A 16,910-nucleotide genomic window follows, 5' to 3' on the forward strand; every position below is an offset into this window, starting at 1 on the left:
AACGTCTCACCTGCAAAGCCTTTAAATCAGAATAAATCTCGGTAGAAGTCTTCTCGAGGGAGTTCCCCCCCAAGGAATTGGCTTTCTCTTGAGATAATTTGTACATCAAAGTTGGGCACTTTTGATTTGGTTTTTCGCTTAAAAACTGTTCCATTCTCGTCAAGTGGAAGGCATAGTCGTAGATCTCCTGATTATTGAGCACTTGTGCATGCAGAGTATAATACATGGCAAGAATGCAATGACCGTGGAAAATGTTGCACAAATATTTTTGGGTGCAGTGTTTGATATCGAGCAACCACTCGGCGAAGGAATGGTGAAAGAGTCTTATGGTTCCATTTTTAGACATCACCAACACTTTTTTCAGCAAATTGAACCTCTTCCTAAAGTCCTCAATGGTGATCTTAGAATTATTAACTTTGATTATGTCGAAAAGCAAAGCATCATTTAAAGCACATTTTGCAGCCAATATTACATTCAACAAAGGCTGCACCTTGGCAAACTGCCTCCTATTGAATAGCCTCTGACACAGCCACAAGTACAGTCCATTTAAGGTTCCAGGAATCTCCCTAACCTCCCTTAAAACAATAAAATTCTCGGCTACCCCATCCAGAACCTTCTCAAGGTACAGGAAACATCCATTGCTCTTTATGTGCAGTTGATTTAACATCTCCGCAGTATCCCTGCTAATGTGCTGACGAAGGCTATTCTCCTGATCAAGTCTTGCTAAAATATATTGCTGAACATCCCGCACAACTTGGGTTTTCCTTAAGTCATCCAAACTCAATTTCCTGAATCCTGTGAACATTTTCGCAATACTTTTGGATTGCTTTTTAGCCGTGCACACCAAAAGCAGCCATTGAGGAAATAAATGGTGATGGTTAGCGAGGAGTTCTGCAATGGTGCGAGATTGTGAGCTTCTCTCTCGAGGTTTAGAGCGCGTCAAAGTGGAGTTTGAGTATATAAATGAGTGCTCGTCTATTGAATCTATGATTATAAAGAGGGAGGTTTTAGGGGGGTCGATTTCCAATAGAGGAAACAGCAATGCTCGCTTCAGGCAATCGTCAGGGTTGTTTTCAATGTTCTTGGCGCGAAGGGCTATTTGGATTTCCGGGTCAGACTTGAGTTTCTCTAGGTACGCGTCAGCGATCATAGTCCGAGGATTCACGGGCATGTTAGGAACTGGAGCCGGCTCAGGCACTCGTTTCGCTTCCAAAGTAGGTGACAACAAATTTTCTGAATACACATTGCTATAGAGACTTTCCTGAGGTAAGTTGCAGTTTTCTGGCAGAGCTTGCTCGTAAGTGCCTTTGGGACTTACAGCCTTCCCCTTTTCTTTGGCTTGCGCTAATCTTCGCCTCATGCTTCTTTCCCTGTGGCTTTCGGTCGAGTGATTCAGAATCTGAGTGACCAGTGAACGCACAAACTCGCTCAACGACAAACTCTTCTCATTGTGCCCTTGCAAAAAATGATAGCCCAATAGCCTGCGGTTCAAAGCCCTTTGTTGCCTGCCTGAAGGCCCTTGCGAGGGCCAACAAAGCTCGGAACAAAACGTAGTTTTACCACAACCCGAACTTCCAAGCAACAAGGCTCCACAGGTTTTGGATACAGGTCGCTGATCCAGGCAATGCAAGAGCTTCTGGAAAGCCCACTCTCTGCAGTAAAACTTCTTCCTGTCCTCTGCCATCATGAATCGACTCAATATATAAATCTAAGCTTATTTGTCAATAGGACGCTTTGCAATTTCATTAAGCTCCAGTCTTATATGTTTTGCGGAGGTGTTGAAAGAGCCTTACTACATCATGCCGATCTGTGCAAACTATCTTCTCTCAAGTAAGTACGTGAATGTTTACAAGGTTTATTGGGACTATTTGGACGTCTGCCATAGTAGCCAGTGGATTCGCTGAAAAATGTAAACATTTCAGCTGATGATGTTTGATGTCGTTGATAACAAATTGATTTATTAATAGTTGTGTAAACAGTGGTCGTCAGGTGGCTAAATGCACTTTTTCAAGCGAGTAGTAAGTAATGTGGGTTGAATGCAGTACGAAAAGTATATTTATACTAATCATTCCTAGACAAATTTATTAGGAAATAACCTACTGCGGGAAGTGCAAAATATGCAATGGAGTCTTATGCCTCAGATTGTGCGTACGTGCATAACTTAAATAAATAATCACAGGATCCACTACCAAAATTTTAGTGCTTAAAAGAGTATATATGGTCGAATTTATACATAGCGAAGCATATTATAAAGATATTTCACGGATTGATAGTACTTTACAAAATCATTTTAAAAATCTCTCAATGTCCAAAAATCAACAGGGTGTTCCAAAAAAAATCAGTATTGGCAACAATTTCAATATAGAAATGAGGAAGCTCCTAAATCAATGTTTTGACAACCAATAAATAGATTAAAAGAGACCTCAATGATTGTCTCCTAAATCCCCCGACCTGAGCAGTCTGGACCTTTTTTTAGGAACATTTTAATAAATATATATATACCCTAATTGAAACAGAAGAGCATTTGCGAATCAGAATAGTGGATTCATGCTACATCACCTGCAATACTCCTGAAATATTTGAGGAAGTCCAGTGATCTATGAGACAAATAGTGGAGTCTTGCATTTTAGTAGGACATTTTCAACAGTTCTTATAATGTTATTTTAATTTAGATTTGTTTTTATATTAAGAAAATTGATACAATTTCATGAATTGCTTCAGATAACTGATGAATGAGCCAGTTGATTATAGCTTTTCCTTACTTCCTTTATGTTCATAACTTGCATCAATAAATATTTTTGTTAACCGTACGAAAGCAGTGAAAGTTACGAAAATACTGTGAGAGGCCAAAAAGTTAAAGAATTGAAGAAGGAATTCAAATTTGGTATCAGAGTTCATATTGAGTGTTCCGAAAAAAGATACAAAGCACGAAATGATTCAAAAAGATACAAAGCACAAAATAATCCAAAAAACATGACACGACACCCCACATATAGCTGCTGACAATTTGATGAAATGATGAAAATGAAAATAGATGTAAAACATTTAAAAATTTTAATTCAAGACATACGTAAGAAAAATTCCACGTATATGTATATGACAGAAAATATGAGATACTGTCATCCTCTACTTGACCATGGATCTATTAACAGTTTTATTATTATTTTGCAGAATTCTGCCGCTCACTGAAATATCTCCATGAAAACATGCTACACCCTATATAAAACTTAATTACATACTTGGGTATTTGTTATTAGCACTATTAGTTTGATTAACATCTATGTATGAACCTAACATGGGAAAATGCCTAATGGATATGAACACAAACAACAATGAATAAGATTTTCTAACGTTAATACCTGGAGCGATACCACAGAACACCAATAGGACACAAGCACCTCCAAAAAAATCACTTAAGCTCAGATCCTCTTTTCTTAAGATCCCTGTAACGGGTGGTCATTAAAAAATACCTTGCCGTAAATCGTGAAATTAAGGCGTTGATTAAGCCATTTCCTGCTCTGTATGTATCGGCAGTAGCGGCTCGTAGTCCTTGCTACGATGGGGTCATTTAATCAAGAGTATTAAGCACATGCATGTTTTGCATTTTATTAAAATTAAATAATCTTATACTTTAACTCGATTTGCCCTTCTTTCGTTTTGGTAAAATGTTGAAAACCACACTCATTTAAATTGTTCATTCCATTAATTAAAAATGTTCCAACCAGTGTATCTGCGTTTCGCCACTCTGTTGGTTATTAAAACGTGAAGTACTACTGGATTTCAGATGCATAGGTCTCACCCTGACCTCAAAAACCAAGCTGAAATGCCCCCACCGAATTTGATATAGCAAATAATTTTATTTAAAAATGTTTGAATATATTTTAATTGTTTTTTACTTTTCTTTTTTAATAAGTGAAACAACAGACACAGGAAAACATTGAATATATATATATATATGTTACAAATTTGACGTGGATCGTTAGTTTTTTCTTAAATTTTTTAGGATTAATACCTGACACCCTAATGGAGGTTGTTGAAATAATCAAATTAAAAAAAAATGATACTTCAATATCTATGGAGATTTACACTGCTAAGTCCTTTGAGGACAAGGATAATAATATGATATTGAATTTGGATGGAAATAAAGACAGTGATAAAGTTTAAAATATATTTCTTTTTTTGGAGGAGCTTATATGGTGTAAGCAACTTATAGGACAGTTACTTACTATCACTATCATGTGAGTAGCTCACATCATGTAAATGTACATCATGCAATTGTACTACTTGATTGTGGAAATTAAAATAGATGTTAGAGAAGAATTTCTTACTTTTATTGTTAACTTTTGGTATTAATGTTGTTACTAATGTAATCTTTTGTGCTTATTACTCACGGGCAGTGATAAAGACAGAGGTAGTTCTTTAACATTTAGCTGAGGAAATCTACAGCTCGATGAAGTACAAAATCTCTAAGATTAACAATTCCTTTTTCCACTAAATTTATTATATAATATAATCATTACCTAATTTTTCCACAACCATACTTCACAACTATTACACGCACAATTGTAGTTAAGCTCCCAATTAAACAATAAATCTCAAACCTACTTTTCTATGTGGTAAGGACAGTGCATGAGCCTACCAGGATTAATTAAGACAAATTGGGATTGAACATAATTATTTATTAAACTATTCAAGACTAGTTCACTTGGATGCAAATTTAATTTTTAAGGTCAATGGGATGACTCATGTCTGATCAAAAAAGGAGAGTGTAAAACATTTAGCACTATTGCAATGGAAAGAGCTAAAGAAAACTTTTTTAATATGGGCATTGAAGGAAAGGGAGGAAGTGCGTTCTTAGCAAGAAAATTTTAATGGAAAGCAGGGCATTACAAATTGAAGCAGATGATAATTAGGGAGCTGTATTGTAAAGAAAGTTGGAGATACAATTCTACTGTGCTATTGGGTTATTTTCATAACTGTTTTGAAGGCACTTTCCAAATAAATTAATTGTTTATATTGATTAATTTATTATTTTTGGGTAAAATCGAGATAAAATTATCTGCGAATTTGAGGCCATGAAACACCCACGTACAATTTATCTTTTCCACACTACAATAGGAAGCATTTACCTTTTATCATCAAAAGTAGGCACTTTTACTTAAAAAAGTCTTCAAATTAACACACTTTTAATAAACTTTTCCTTTTATTTATTCACCTTTTGCTTTGCCATTAAAATATTTTTGGTTATGACCGAATAATGTCACTTTACAAGCATCAAACCTAAGTCTAAACGTCAACGCCAGATGGCAAGAGGGTTGATGCGCATTTGACACTCCTAGTTAGCGCCAAATTTCAAAATGGCATTTGCATTACCGTGACAAGTAATGGATTTATTATCGAGTTAAAAATTCGCCAAATTTTTAGTTTTGATAGTTAGTGCACGTAATTTTGGGAATACAAAGGGACATGGATGGTTTATGCAGTTTGTAAATTGAGGAACAATATTGTGCGCTCAATGTAGATGTGGAGTGTACAAAACCGAAGATTTTATATCGCTGAATAAAATATGGCGCACCGATTATTTCAGTTGAAGTTACGTTTTTTAACATAATAATATTTAAAGCAGTGTCATTGACACAGTTCACTTATTAATTATAATAAGATTTAATGTTAAAAAAGCGTATTTTGACGATGATGTACGAGTTCTCTTTGAAGTTTACTAGTGCGACATCTGTACATTAGTAGCTTGAGTATGGATTAATGGAAACACTGTTAGAAAGAGCTTTATAATAGATGGTGTTACAACATTACCCACCAGATGGTAGTGTTGTTATACAAAATTTTAAAATTAAAATTTGGAGAAAATAATTTTTGCCGTTTGAACTACAAATAGACAACCTCAGGAATAATACGAAATTTCCGTAAAAGGTACGCAAAGTGCCTAATTACGATTACAGAGCAAAGAACGGAGGTACCGTTTGACTCTGATAATAAAATGATACAAAACAGAAGCGACCCAAAAAGCGCAATTAAGAATTTTTGAGTTCCCTCGGTATTCTCTGAAATTACAGGGTTTTTTAGTGGGTGAAACCCCACATAGGCTGGTTGCACGGGCACTAGTATCGTCTTCCGGCAAGATTTTCAATCCCCGGGGTCGCGTCTCCAAAAAAACAATAGGCAACGCATTTTACAGCAGTGCAGCACTAGTTCTACCGATAAAAACAATGTATACTTGAAGTTAGGAGTTTTAGCTTTATAATCAAGGGATCATTTACGTGTATTTACAAACTGCTTTGGAGTCAACGGCGTTGAAGATCTACCCTTTTCCAAAGTTTCTGAGTCGAACTCCATGTTTGAACTGTTTTAATTTAATGCCAGAGGTTGTGTTAATTTCCGCACTGCTAAAAGAATTTCTCATTTCTTCCCTATACCGATGCGATACTCTCCTCGACAGACACCGCGAAAATCTTCCAAGGAGGGCTTTTTTGCCAACTATAGCTAGTTAAGTAACTGAAACATTTTTCGAAGTAAGGGCATCTTTTAGAATGAAATTAGTTAACACACAAGGGAAGGATGAGTGAAATTACCTCAAAGGTGGTTTCCACGTCCTTTGTACACAAGCCTACTAAAGTCGTGTCCACTTTTAATTTCTCTGTGAGCAAGAACTGCATTGAGACCTTGAGGCAGTTGTGTCGCTTTTTTCAGGAAAATCCTGCATTCGGCAAGTTTACGGATTATTGTTCTCTTGCTCTAAAATAGAGTTTTGCTAAAGTTTAAAGGGAAACAAAAAATTTGTAAATTCCAGAGTTGACTTCTAAGAAGCATGCACTCATGCAGCTGAATTCCCAACGATTGCCCCACCAAGAGTGTGTATTGCTATGTCTTTTGAATTCCAAAAAAAGTAAAGAATAATAATAATCGATCACAAATGTAGACAAAAGCCAAGTAAACTCTCTTACTTTTCACCCTGAGCTTAGATTGTTCTACATCTGAACATTTCAAAAATCCTGTTAGATTCTGCATTCAGTCAAGATGTCATGCGGGCTCTTACAGGAAATATTGTACAAATAAAGCGGCCAGGTGCTCGATTCAGATTCCCACTTTAAAACTGCAGTGTGGTTGCAATTCCTGGGCACCAAAATGCAGGTAGAGAAGATACAAAAATAGTGTGAGAAGATAGAAGAATTGATATATCCTTTTCTTTGTGTTAATCCATCAGAAGAATTCTGCTGCTTCAAACCCCATCTTCCTCCTTGTAGTTTTGTTCTCACTAAGACATGTGCTCACTCTTGTGAGGCTGAAGATGATTATACAAAACCCTGCCTTGTACGGTAATTACGGCTTACGAACCCTTCGACTAAACCTATCAGACAATAAATCAATACTCTTGATGTGCTCCATCACCAATATCATATTCTCTTTCCCCTCACTAGCACTATGACGAAGTAAAATGCTGCAAACCGAAATGCAGACCAACACGTTTGAGTTGTCACCCTATCGAATGCTGCCAATCATATCCTCCAATCAATCAGTCCTTCAACTTCTGGAGGAGCCTCACCCAAATGGGCTCCATCCAAAGACAATTTACTTTCACCCCCACCCTCTTCCAAATGTTGTTCTGGGAGAATGGAGGATTGCTGTGGGTACATAAGTAATTCCTTGGTGTAACTGGCCAGACGACCATGCAACATATGTATATGCTGGGTGCCTCAAGCCAGGACTCGCGCTTATAAATTTTTAATATTTTTGAAACCAAATTTTTAAAGTACGTTTAGATTTTAAAACTGCATCATTCGCACTCATCGCCATCTTAATGCGAGATACTTGCTTGGGACACCCGGTATCGCATTTGATAAAATAAATGTGACATATGTGATCAAATGGCTATAGTGATTTTCAATTACGTTATCTTTATCACATACATAGGTACTTAATGGGACATTTAATCACCGATTTTGCTTAAGAAAAATCTTACATTATTCTTGACAAATAGAATTTTTTTTTATGATCACTGAATTTCGAAGGGACGATAAGTTTAGTTGACTCCCTATTTTGTCGTCCGGCATGTTAATGAAATTTTTATCAAAATATGAGGATTGAATTACAAAATAATAGTCAGTTTTGTTCAATTTCGATTATAAGTATTTTTCCACCTTTGAATTATTTCTGTAACTAATCGCCGGTTTCCCAATATCACCCGACCATCAAAGAACAAGGGTTGCACGCACAGATATTGCACATTTGATAAAAATTACTCTGTAGCTGTCGAAGTGATACGACAATCTGACGTTAAGAAAACGTGATATATCTCAGGTTAAATTTTAGTTGTACTATTGACGTTTAATATTGGTCATGTATAAGCGGTTATTGATGTTGCCCAATAATTTTACCATATATCGACGTTAAATTTTCGTCATAATATGAGTGTTTGGATATAAAACTACTGACTAATTAAATTTTGCAATTTTCAATAAGTCTAAACGAGGTGGTAGTGAAAGCTCTCCTGCATCTCGCACTTGTCGAACATTGAAATACTTTATAGGTGGCACTCAAAATTCCCAATCGAAACCCCAAATATCTCAAACTAGGAATCGATGTATGGTCTGCTGCAATAGGTGAAATCAGAAGGTAAATATTCGCCAATCGCTTAGTTTATTTTGGTTATTCGATAATCAAATAGGTGTACGCGGCTGAAAAGGCACTGGTTTCGTCACGGACGTATCATACAAGCTGTTTCACGTGTAACTGCTGCTATAAGTCCTTGGACATCAAAAAAGTTTATGAAAACTGCGGAGAGATTTATTGCAAATGTATACAAAATACATGAAAATTGAGCTGTTTTCCTAACTTATTTTTGTTTTCAGAGTGCAACAACCACTTCCTTGGAGTCGAGTATTGCCGATTCGGGGCCCTCAGTTGCTAAGAATATTTTTAGAAAGCACCCGTGTTTGGGGCTGACCAGTAAAAGAAAAACCGCCCTCTTTAAGTTTTCATAAGTTTTTTTTAATTGCACCGTCAATAATGATTTTTGGAGCGAGTTCCAAATGCCCTTTTCGAGCCGACATGGTAATTCCAAGTAATTTCGGCTTGTTATAATGAGTCGAAAAATCCCTTGTTCGGAAATATCAAATTAATAGCCCTTCAGCTCCATCGGTTGTCAACGTTTCAGACTGCGAAAAAAATACGATTTGCGCATTTCCAGTGCCCCCGGGCGCCGCCGACCTTTTTGTGTCGCACCCGACCTGTCATTTACTTTTAAATTTAATCACAAATGAAAAGCGTATTTCCGCACCCATCCAGCACTTTTCCTGAAATAATTAAAACTTTCAGTGGTGCATTTTCCACGCTTTTTTCGCTTTTACCAATCGCGTTTACGCAAACCCCGTCATCGACTCTATTGTAACTATTCAGGGTTGACCCCCATTGTACCGCATGATTAAATAAGCAATTTGACTCTTTTTTGGGGTAAAAACCGGGATTCGCCATAAAAAAAAGTCACATTTAAACATAATCATTCAATTATTCCTCGCCCACGGGGATATAAATTTACTGGATATGGGGCGTTTCAGGGCGAAATTATAGTCATTCATCATGGGGTCACGCCTTTCGCACGAAGTTTACGTCAAAAGGGCAAAAAGTTTTTTGTTAGTGTTCGGATTTGGTTGAGCTTGCAGATTACCCTAAAATGATCCTTTCTAGTAAAGTTTCGTTGGATTTTCCTGATTTTACCAATGCTTCAAAACGAAGGGATTTACTTTAATTCTGGTGTATTGAACTGTGGCCCTCAAGTGAGGCATTCAGGCACCATATGGAATGCAGATCAAGCATTAAGCGAAAGAGAGCTTTTGAAGAGATCCTAAGATTTTCATGCAAATCTTAGTAAAGACGCAGCAAACAGAACGAAGTAACCAAAAATAATCTTTATATTTCTGGTTATACTACATATACAGTGTGTGTTTTCTAAATGTTAGTTAAAAATTTAAGAGGCAATTCTTTGAGTAATTTTAAGATTTTTTTATCCTTTGATGATTTTAGGAAAAATGCTTTGTTTTCTAGATGCAAGGCCATAAATGTTTATTGACTAAATTTTTTCTTTTTTATTAAAATGGTTAAAATAAGCGTAGTAAGATAGTGTGAATATTGAAAACAACACTAATAAACACGATGAACATTATTTAATTTAAATACTTTTCCAAATTTGTTACTTTTAATATTTTTTATCATGAATTTAATGAGAATATAGGGAAATCGCTGGATTCGCCTCACTTATGGTCAGCTAGATCCCCAGACTTGAACCCTCTGGACTATTTCCTGTGGGGTCATTTAAAATCATTAATTTACACTAATTCAGTGAGGAACCTGGAAGATTTGAGACATCGCATAATTGATAGGTGCAATTCAATAAAAAACAGTCCTGGTATTTTTAAAAGAGTTGGGTTGCCAATGAGAAGAAGATTAGAAACATGCATCCAAACTAGCGGCGGTCATTTTGAACAATTATTGTAGCTTTTAATAAATTTTATGAAAAGTGTCTAGGGAATAAAGCATTTTCCCTAAAATCCTTAAACGACAAAAAATTCTTAAAATTACTCAAAAAATAATCCCCTAAATTTTTCCTAACATTTAGGAAACACATTTTATAGTACATTTGACTATGTTTATTCCGCTGCAACAGATTCTACGTCTAGAAGCATTTAACTTGAATATGCGATTCAATATTTGATGAAATTCCACAAAAAAGCAACTGTACTCATTTAATCATGTGGTTTCTAGCAGGTATTACATGCAAAGTGCTATATATATGAAGCTATAATTTAGTTATTTATGATTGGATTTTGATGAACTAAAAACCAAATAAAATATTTTTCAAACTCCTGAGTAATGTTAAAATTGATTTTTTTAAAACTCAATTTCTTCTGCTTTAGGTGTGAATTTCAGAATTTCAAATAGAACACCATTTTCTCTTTTTACATTTTTTGATAGAAATATTTTTCCGAATTTAAAAATTTGCGACAAGTTAACGTTAAAATAATTCGTAACTGAAAAAAATTGAAACATTTTGACCAATACGAGTTATATAGCCACCTGTATCCTAAATTTGAACATTACGAGTTATATAACCATTTATATTGTCATGGGGCCACTAGCGTTGTTTGGTGGTCATCTCCATTTCATTCCATCTCATGCTATTGTATCTTCTTGTGCAAATACGCCTGACGCCATGGACAAGTGGGCACCTATATGATAGCCAGCGAGAAGGGACAAGGTAAAGCCACTCTATTGAAGCTACATTATTCTTCTTGTTAATTTTCTAGGCACAGTTATGTTGCAACTGTGATTATTGTAAATTAGTTCTCTAGTACAATAAAAATAGTTATTAGTGTTGGTATTGACCACAATTATCAAGTGTCAATTTCGATAATTATGTTATAAAATGCAGAAGAACAGGCCTATGTGCAATATTGAAGCCAATGTATTAGTACTCAAAGAAAAAAAAATCAGTTTGAAATTCTTTTAACATTAATTTGACATACATTATCAGATTTACAAAAATATTTTCTGCAGAACTAATTAACAATAATAAAACATGAGCCTAATTTCTCACAGAAAATTATAAGGAAGAATGATGTAGTAGCGATAGTAACGAGCGCCCTCATGTTCTCCCTTCTCGCTAGGTATCATATGGGCGTCACTTGCCCATGGCGCCAGGCGTCTTTGCACAAGATGATACAATAGGATCAGATGGGGCGAAATGCAGCTGATCATAAAATAACGCAGATTGCTCCATGACGATACAGATGGACACATAATTCACATTGTTCAAAATTTTCAATTTTCTCAAGGTAAATTTTTTTTTATTTATCATACATCACAAAATTCAGAAAAATATTTTCTATCGAAAAATGTAAATAAAAATGTGAAGTTTTATTTGAAATTTTGAATTTAATATCTCAAGCAAAAGAAGTTGAGCTAAAAAAAGAACTTTGACGTTACTTAATAGTCTGAAAAATATAATTTTATTTGGTTTTTGGTTCATCAAAATCCGTTCATAAATAACAGAGTTATAGCTTCGCCTGTTCTTTTTTACTGAACTAACCTGAATAACGAAAAGACTTAAATCACATTGCTGTGGTTGCTTTCAATCGGGCCGATGTTAAGTTAGATGTTTAACTAAATTTGACTACGTTTATCACGGTGAAACAGACTCTGAAAATCCAATTACCACTCTTTAAAAAAATTAGATTGGAAATTGCGAGAAGCTCCCATTTGAGTTAGTTTGAGTTGGCGAAAGTCCCATGAATTTCGTTTGATTAGTCACCTTTGATGCAGATCCTCAAACGTTTTCTTCCTACGTTCGGCCAAGCATTTCTTAAAATTTTTTGGAAATTGTCCCCTCAGGACGCCGACGCAAAATTTTGCTCCGTAAAAATACTCGCAAATTGCTCAAATTTTGCCCGCCTGGACAAAAACAAACTCTTCGTGAATCACTACATAACTTTTTTTCTAAAAATTTACAAATACCCCACTCTTTTGCGTTTCCCAGACTTAAGCTATGGACATTTTTGCCCTTCCCGCAGTGAAGTAAATAACATAGTTTCGCGTCGAAAATCCAACTAAGTAAATGGTTAATATTAGAAGAGCAGACCCGGAAAGCTCATTATCGTGTCCATAACAGCTTTGGTCGACGCTGTCCGTCGCACGCAGCCCATTAACGATGGCGGCGATTACCCGAAGGCGTCGCGACGCGTTTAATGCTCCGAGAAGACGTGCCTCTGACATTTATGTCCGCGGTCGCTTGGCCACGTGGCTCTTAGATTAAAAACCTCATTTACTACCCGGATTTGCTTTGCTTTCATGTTCACAGGGTCCACTTTGAATATCATGTATTTGTCAACATGATTTATTTTTACAGGGTGTCCCAGCCGCAATTGATGCAGTAAGAATTGAGTGCCAGCGTCTAAAAGAATAGAACTATTCAGCTAATCTAAACGGTCTTAAAGAGTTGCTTGCATCATTCTACAGGTTGTTAAATTTTTTTGCCTTCCCGTACAATTAAAACCTGCAACTTCAGTTTAAGGCTGTTTACTGTACGCGAATCGCTCTATTTTTTTCACCCGTTAGTCCGCAACACTTGCCGGTATTATTGTTTTTGGAACACCCTGTATAGAGTTTAGAAACTAAAGAACCAAGAAAAATAATTCAACAACAGAGAGATAAATTCAACATAGCGGAACTATAACCATTTCCAGGAGTCGAGGCGGCTCCGGCCGGAAGGCCCCGGAGGCAAAAAACTAAAACATACATCGGATTCGCTTCAATTTCTGTTCGTGGCATATTTGAACGTTAACTCTCTATATAATATGAATGCTCTAACTTTACCCGCGCGCTCTGCAGCCGCCCTGTTCGTTCTTTCTTTAGACAGGCGAGCCTGGATCCATCGGCGTTTTCTGGACCGCATTATAATGCATATATAATGTCATATTGCAAAAAAGTTACGCGATGATGTTTTCTCTATCTGAGTGTGTGCCTGAAGTATTTATGGCGGTTGTTGCCTCTCATCATGTTACAGGTTCGCTATACTGCAGCCCTCCATAGTGGCCATGAGTAACTTCCAGTATTTAAAATTGTTGATCCAAAACGACGGGCGATTGTTTTTAAAAAAATACACAGTGGGTGGTGAACAGTACACGTCACTATTTGCTACCGTCAAACAATCTGACAATCTGTTATCTGACAATGAAGTATTTGACAATTAGTTATTTGAGAAGAAATTATGTGACAACATATGACGTCCCTCTGATACTTCAACGTCCAGTCGAAGCGTTTTTTTTTTCATTTATCTCGCTTCGTTAGGCAAACACGGAAAAACATCTTAGCAATAATAATAGTGCTAAGGGGTTGAAGGGATAATAGAGCCGTTCGCCGTCATTTTGGGACGCAGTCGTTGAAAATCGAAGCTCCAGCTTCCGCCTTAGTATGATATTAATCTTCCTACTTCTGCGGTTGATGTATATTATATTGGATATTATAACTGAGGAGAAAAACGGGCTCAGGATAAAGCCAGCCGCTCAGTTCGCTTCCTGCTTTTATTGTTTTCCCGCCGTTAATTAACAGCTTTGTAATTATTGAAGCGATGCTATTGTATCCTATTATTTCTCTTTAGTGATCCTCTTCACAGTTGGATTTGTGTGCCCATTAAGTCAGCATTCAATTTCCCGACAGAGAGGAACGTTACTTTATGGGAAGGAAAATTCAAAATTTTTCCTGAAAAAACAATGAAAACAAATTTACTTTGCAGGACAAAGAAAGAGAGACAGAGGCCCGTAACTAACTATTAGGGACGATGTAGTGATGATAAGTCGGAGAGATGCTGACGAAATGTGGTTTTGTGCTTCATCCGGATACCAATGTTATTACTACTGGATATACTAGCAATTTGGCTCTAACTACTTCTACCGACACCACTCATAATGACTGATCTTAGGAAAAACGGTTGGTGGGGCTTCCGATCTTTATATATATTAAAAAAATGATAAATGACCTTTGCCGAAATTTTTAGATAGGTAGATTCTGCTTTGTTCTTTCCTTATTGTTCCTGCCACATGGACCACATTCGCTATCGCAAAACTCATAATTTTCAACATTCGAACGTTCAATAGGCACGTCGGATATAATTTCCAAAAACACGAAAGATTTCTTTCGCTGTGTTATTTTTGGCTCCTGACTACAATTATAAAAATAAACTAGTAATAGAATATGTCTTTCTGCATTTAGTTTGCTTACCAGAGAATATAGATTTGAATATTTCAATATCCAAAAAAATGTTTCTTTCCAGTATTATCAGCAAAATTTCAAATCCGCCACGCCTCAGAGTAAATCAGCGACTGTCATCGTATTTGTGTATCACAATCACCCGCTTGCCATTTGTTTTCTTCGTGCTGCAATTGCGCAGTATCTACAATTTGTCATAGTCACGCAAAGCTCCTTCTGTCACACAGAAAAATGTGCTAGTCATTTGACTGGTCTAGGATAAGTACCGATGATAATCAAAAACTTTTCGATTTTGAGTAAATAACTAACACTAACCATCTGACATTATTTATTTAATTATCGTTGTAAATATCTTAACATCGTTTAAAACAAAAATTAAAGCAAAGTAGGATTTTGAAAAGAGAATCGTAAAACCAGTCATTATGACTGGTGCTGTAAATATAGTGTTGAATATGGACGGGGGACAGATTTCTAAGATCATTTCGATAAGGAAAAAACGAAGGCATTAAAACACAATTGGAGCGACAAATGGTGCTTAACTATGGTTTTCAGCAACTCTTAGGTTATCGGCGAGAAGGATAATTAAGTACCAGGATGAGCCTTCGCAAATCTCGCGCCTTGGGCAACAATTTTAATCATCGTCCCCTACCGTTTACCCCCCTAAGAAAAATCACCGACCCGGGCTGTTATCCCTGCTCCTCTGTCTCCATAAAGCCGATACTGACTACCACTATATGCAAGTTGACCTAAATTCAGGATTTTTCACATGGAAAATGATTAACGGCAATGGGGATATTTTAACTCCACAGTAGTTTTACGGTACTATGAGATAATGTTGCCATAAGTTGGTAACACGCATTGTTGACAGTTCACGCTCCACTAATTTCCTTATTGTAAGTGACCAATTGGAATAATAGCATTTGGTTTTTCACTTAGAGCTTTCGAATCTTCAGCCATTCAAAGCGCGAAGCAAAACCACCAAGTTTGCAATTCTTACCGTAAGTTCGTATTTTTGAAAGATTTTTGGATTTTTGTATCACGAAATGGGATAACTGAATTTGTTTTTTGAAGGAATTTTAAGACTTACAGATCTTTTCCGCAAAACGAAGCAGCAAAGATTTGCAATTGTCACTCTAATTGGGTAAATTTGGATGTTTTGTACCAATAATTAGAACCTGGGAATCTAATTTTTTGTATTTTGGAAAATTGAATTCCGAATAGAAATATGCGGCTTCAAAACAAAGAAAGAAGCAATGCGCGAACTAACAACGATATGTACAATAACATACGGTACTACCGCAAAGCTGTATCGGATTTTGGAACTGCCCTAGGAAGAACGCCACTGCCCAGGTTCACTTAAATATTGAAATTATGAATAAACTTTTGGGTTATTTTCCCAACCGATTATTCCTTATTTCCTTCTTTCCCCCTTCTTTGCCCATCTCATATGATTTTATGTGGAGATCTTAAGTTGATTTTATTCTCGCTCATGCGAATACGTTCAAGATTATTTTGGAATAAAATATTCAACTATACATTATATTAATAAATAATTTTGCTGTAACTCGAAAAAGCGTGAAAACTCTCCTAGGATACACAAATGTATCGCACCTTGACCGGGGGTCCGGCCGTATAAAGGGGCCATTTCCTTTGGTCACTTTACACCCCTGTCAAAATATCAAAGTGAAAAATCGCACCGTCACGTACACTCGCTACACGCTTTCCCGATGGAAATACATTTCTCCCGGAATAGTCCAGTTTCCATTCCGCGAAACACGTTTTTATTTTCTTCGTTTTAGTTTATTGACGTGACGTCGGCTCCCGTTTATTGGCGATTTAACTTTTATACACAGAAATAAAAAGTTTTAGGGCAGCAAATGAACTCCATGGGAAACATTTAAAGGCCTACGTGTTATTGAAATCGAATCTTTTCACATACAAAGAAGAGACAGAATCACACATTATCCTTGTTGTTAAAACGTTCACTTCCCAAATTATTTGCAGTATCAGGTCAAGCGCCAAAGGGCTACTTTTCCGTCTCAGCACCCCATAAGGAGGGACGCCGCTGGGTTTGAGGCAGCAGCGGGGCTCCGGCACCCTTACAAAAGCTGTCACTAGCAGGATCGCGCGACCTGCTG

The 16,910-nt window shown here is 36.5% G+C and overlaps 1 protein-coding gene and 1 pseudogene across 3 annotated transcripts in view; one reads left to right on the forward strand and one right to left on the reverse strand.

Annotated features, from left to right (window-relative positions):
* Nucleotides 1-5,263, reverse strand: part of LOC136345167 (ankyrin repeat domain-containing protein 50) — a 33,503-nt gene extending 28,240 nt beyond the window's left edge. For 2 of the 3 annotated variants that reach the window (XM_066293222.1, XM_066293220.1), the window contains exons 1-2: nt 5,130-5,263; nt 11-1,900 (exon numbers count right to left, since the gene is read on the reverse strand). In XM_066293222.1, the coding sequence (XP_066149319.1) occupies nt 11-1,687 (1,677 nt within the window). In that variant the 5' untranslated portion in view covers nt 1,688-1,900; nt 5,130-5,263. Of the gene's footprint in view, nt 1-10; nt 1,901-4,520; nt 4,573-5,129 lie in introns of those variants that run through there. The other variant, XM_066293221.1, reaches the window with a different exon arrangement.
* On the forward strand, nt 1,800-8,827 carry LOC136345103 (uncharacterized; annotated as a pseudogene).
* The last annotated feature ends 8,083 nt before the right edge of the window (nt 8,828-16,910 follow it).

Source organism: Euwallacea fornicatus, chromosome 18 (genome assembly GCF_040115645.1).
Source record: "Euwallacea fornicatus isolate EFF26 chromosome 18, ASM4011564v1, whole genome shotgun sequence".
Classification (NCBI taxonomy): domain Eukaryota; kingdom Metazoa; phylum Arthropoda; class Insecta; order Coleoptera; family Curculionidae; genus Euwallacea; species Euwallacea fornicatus.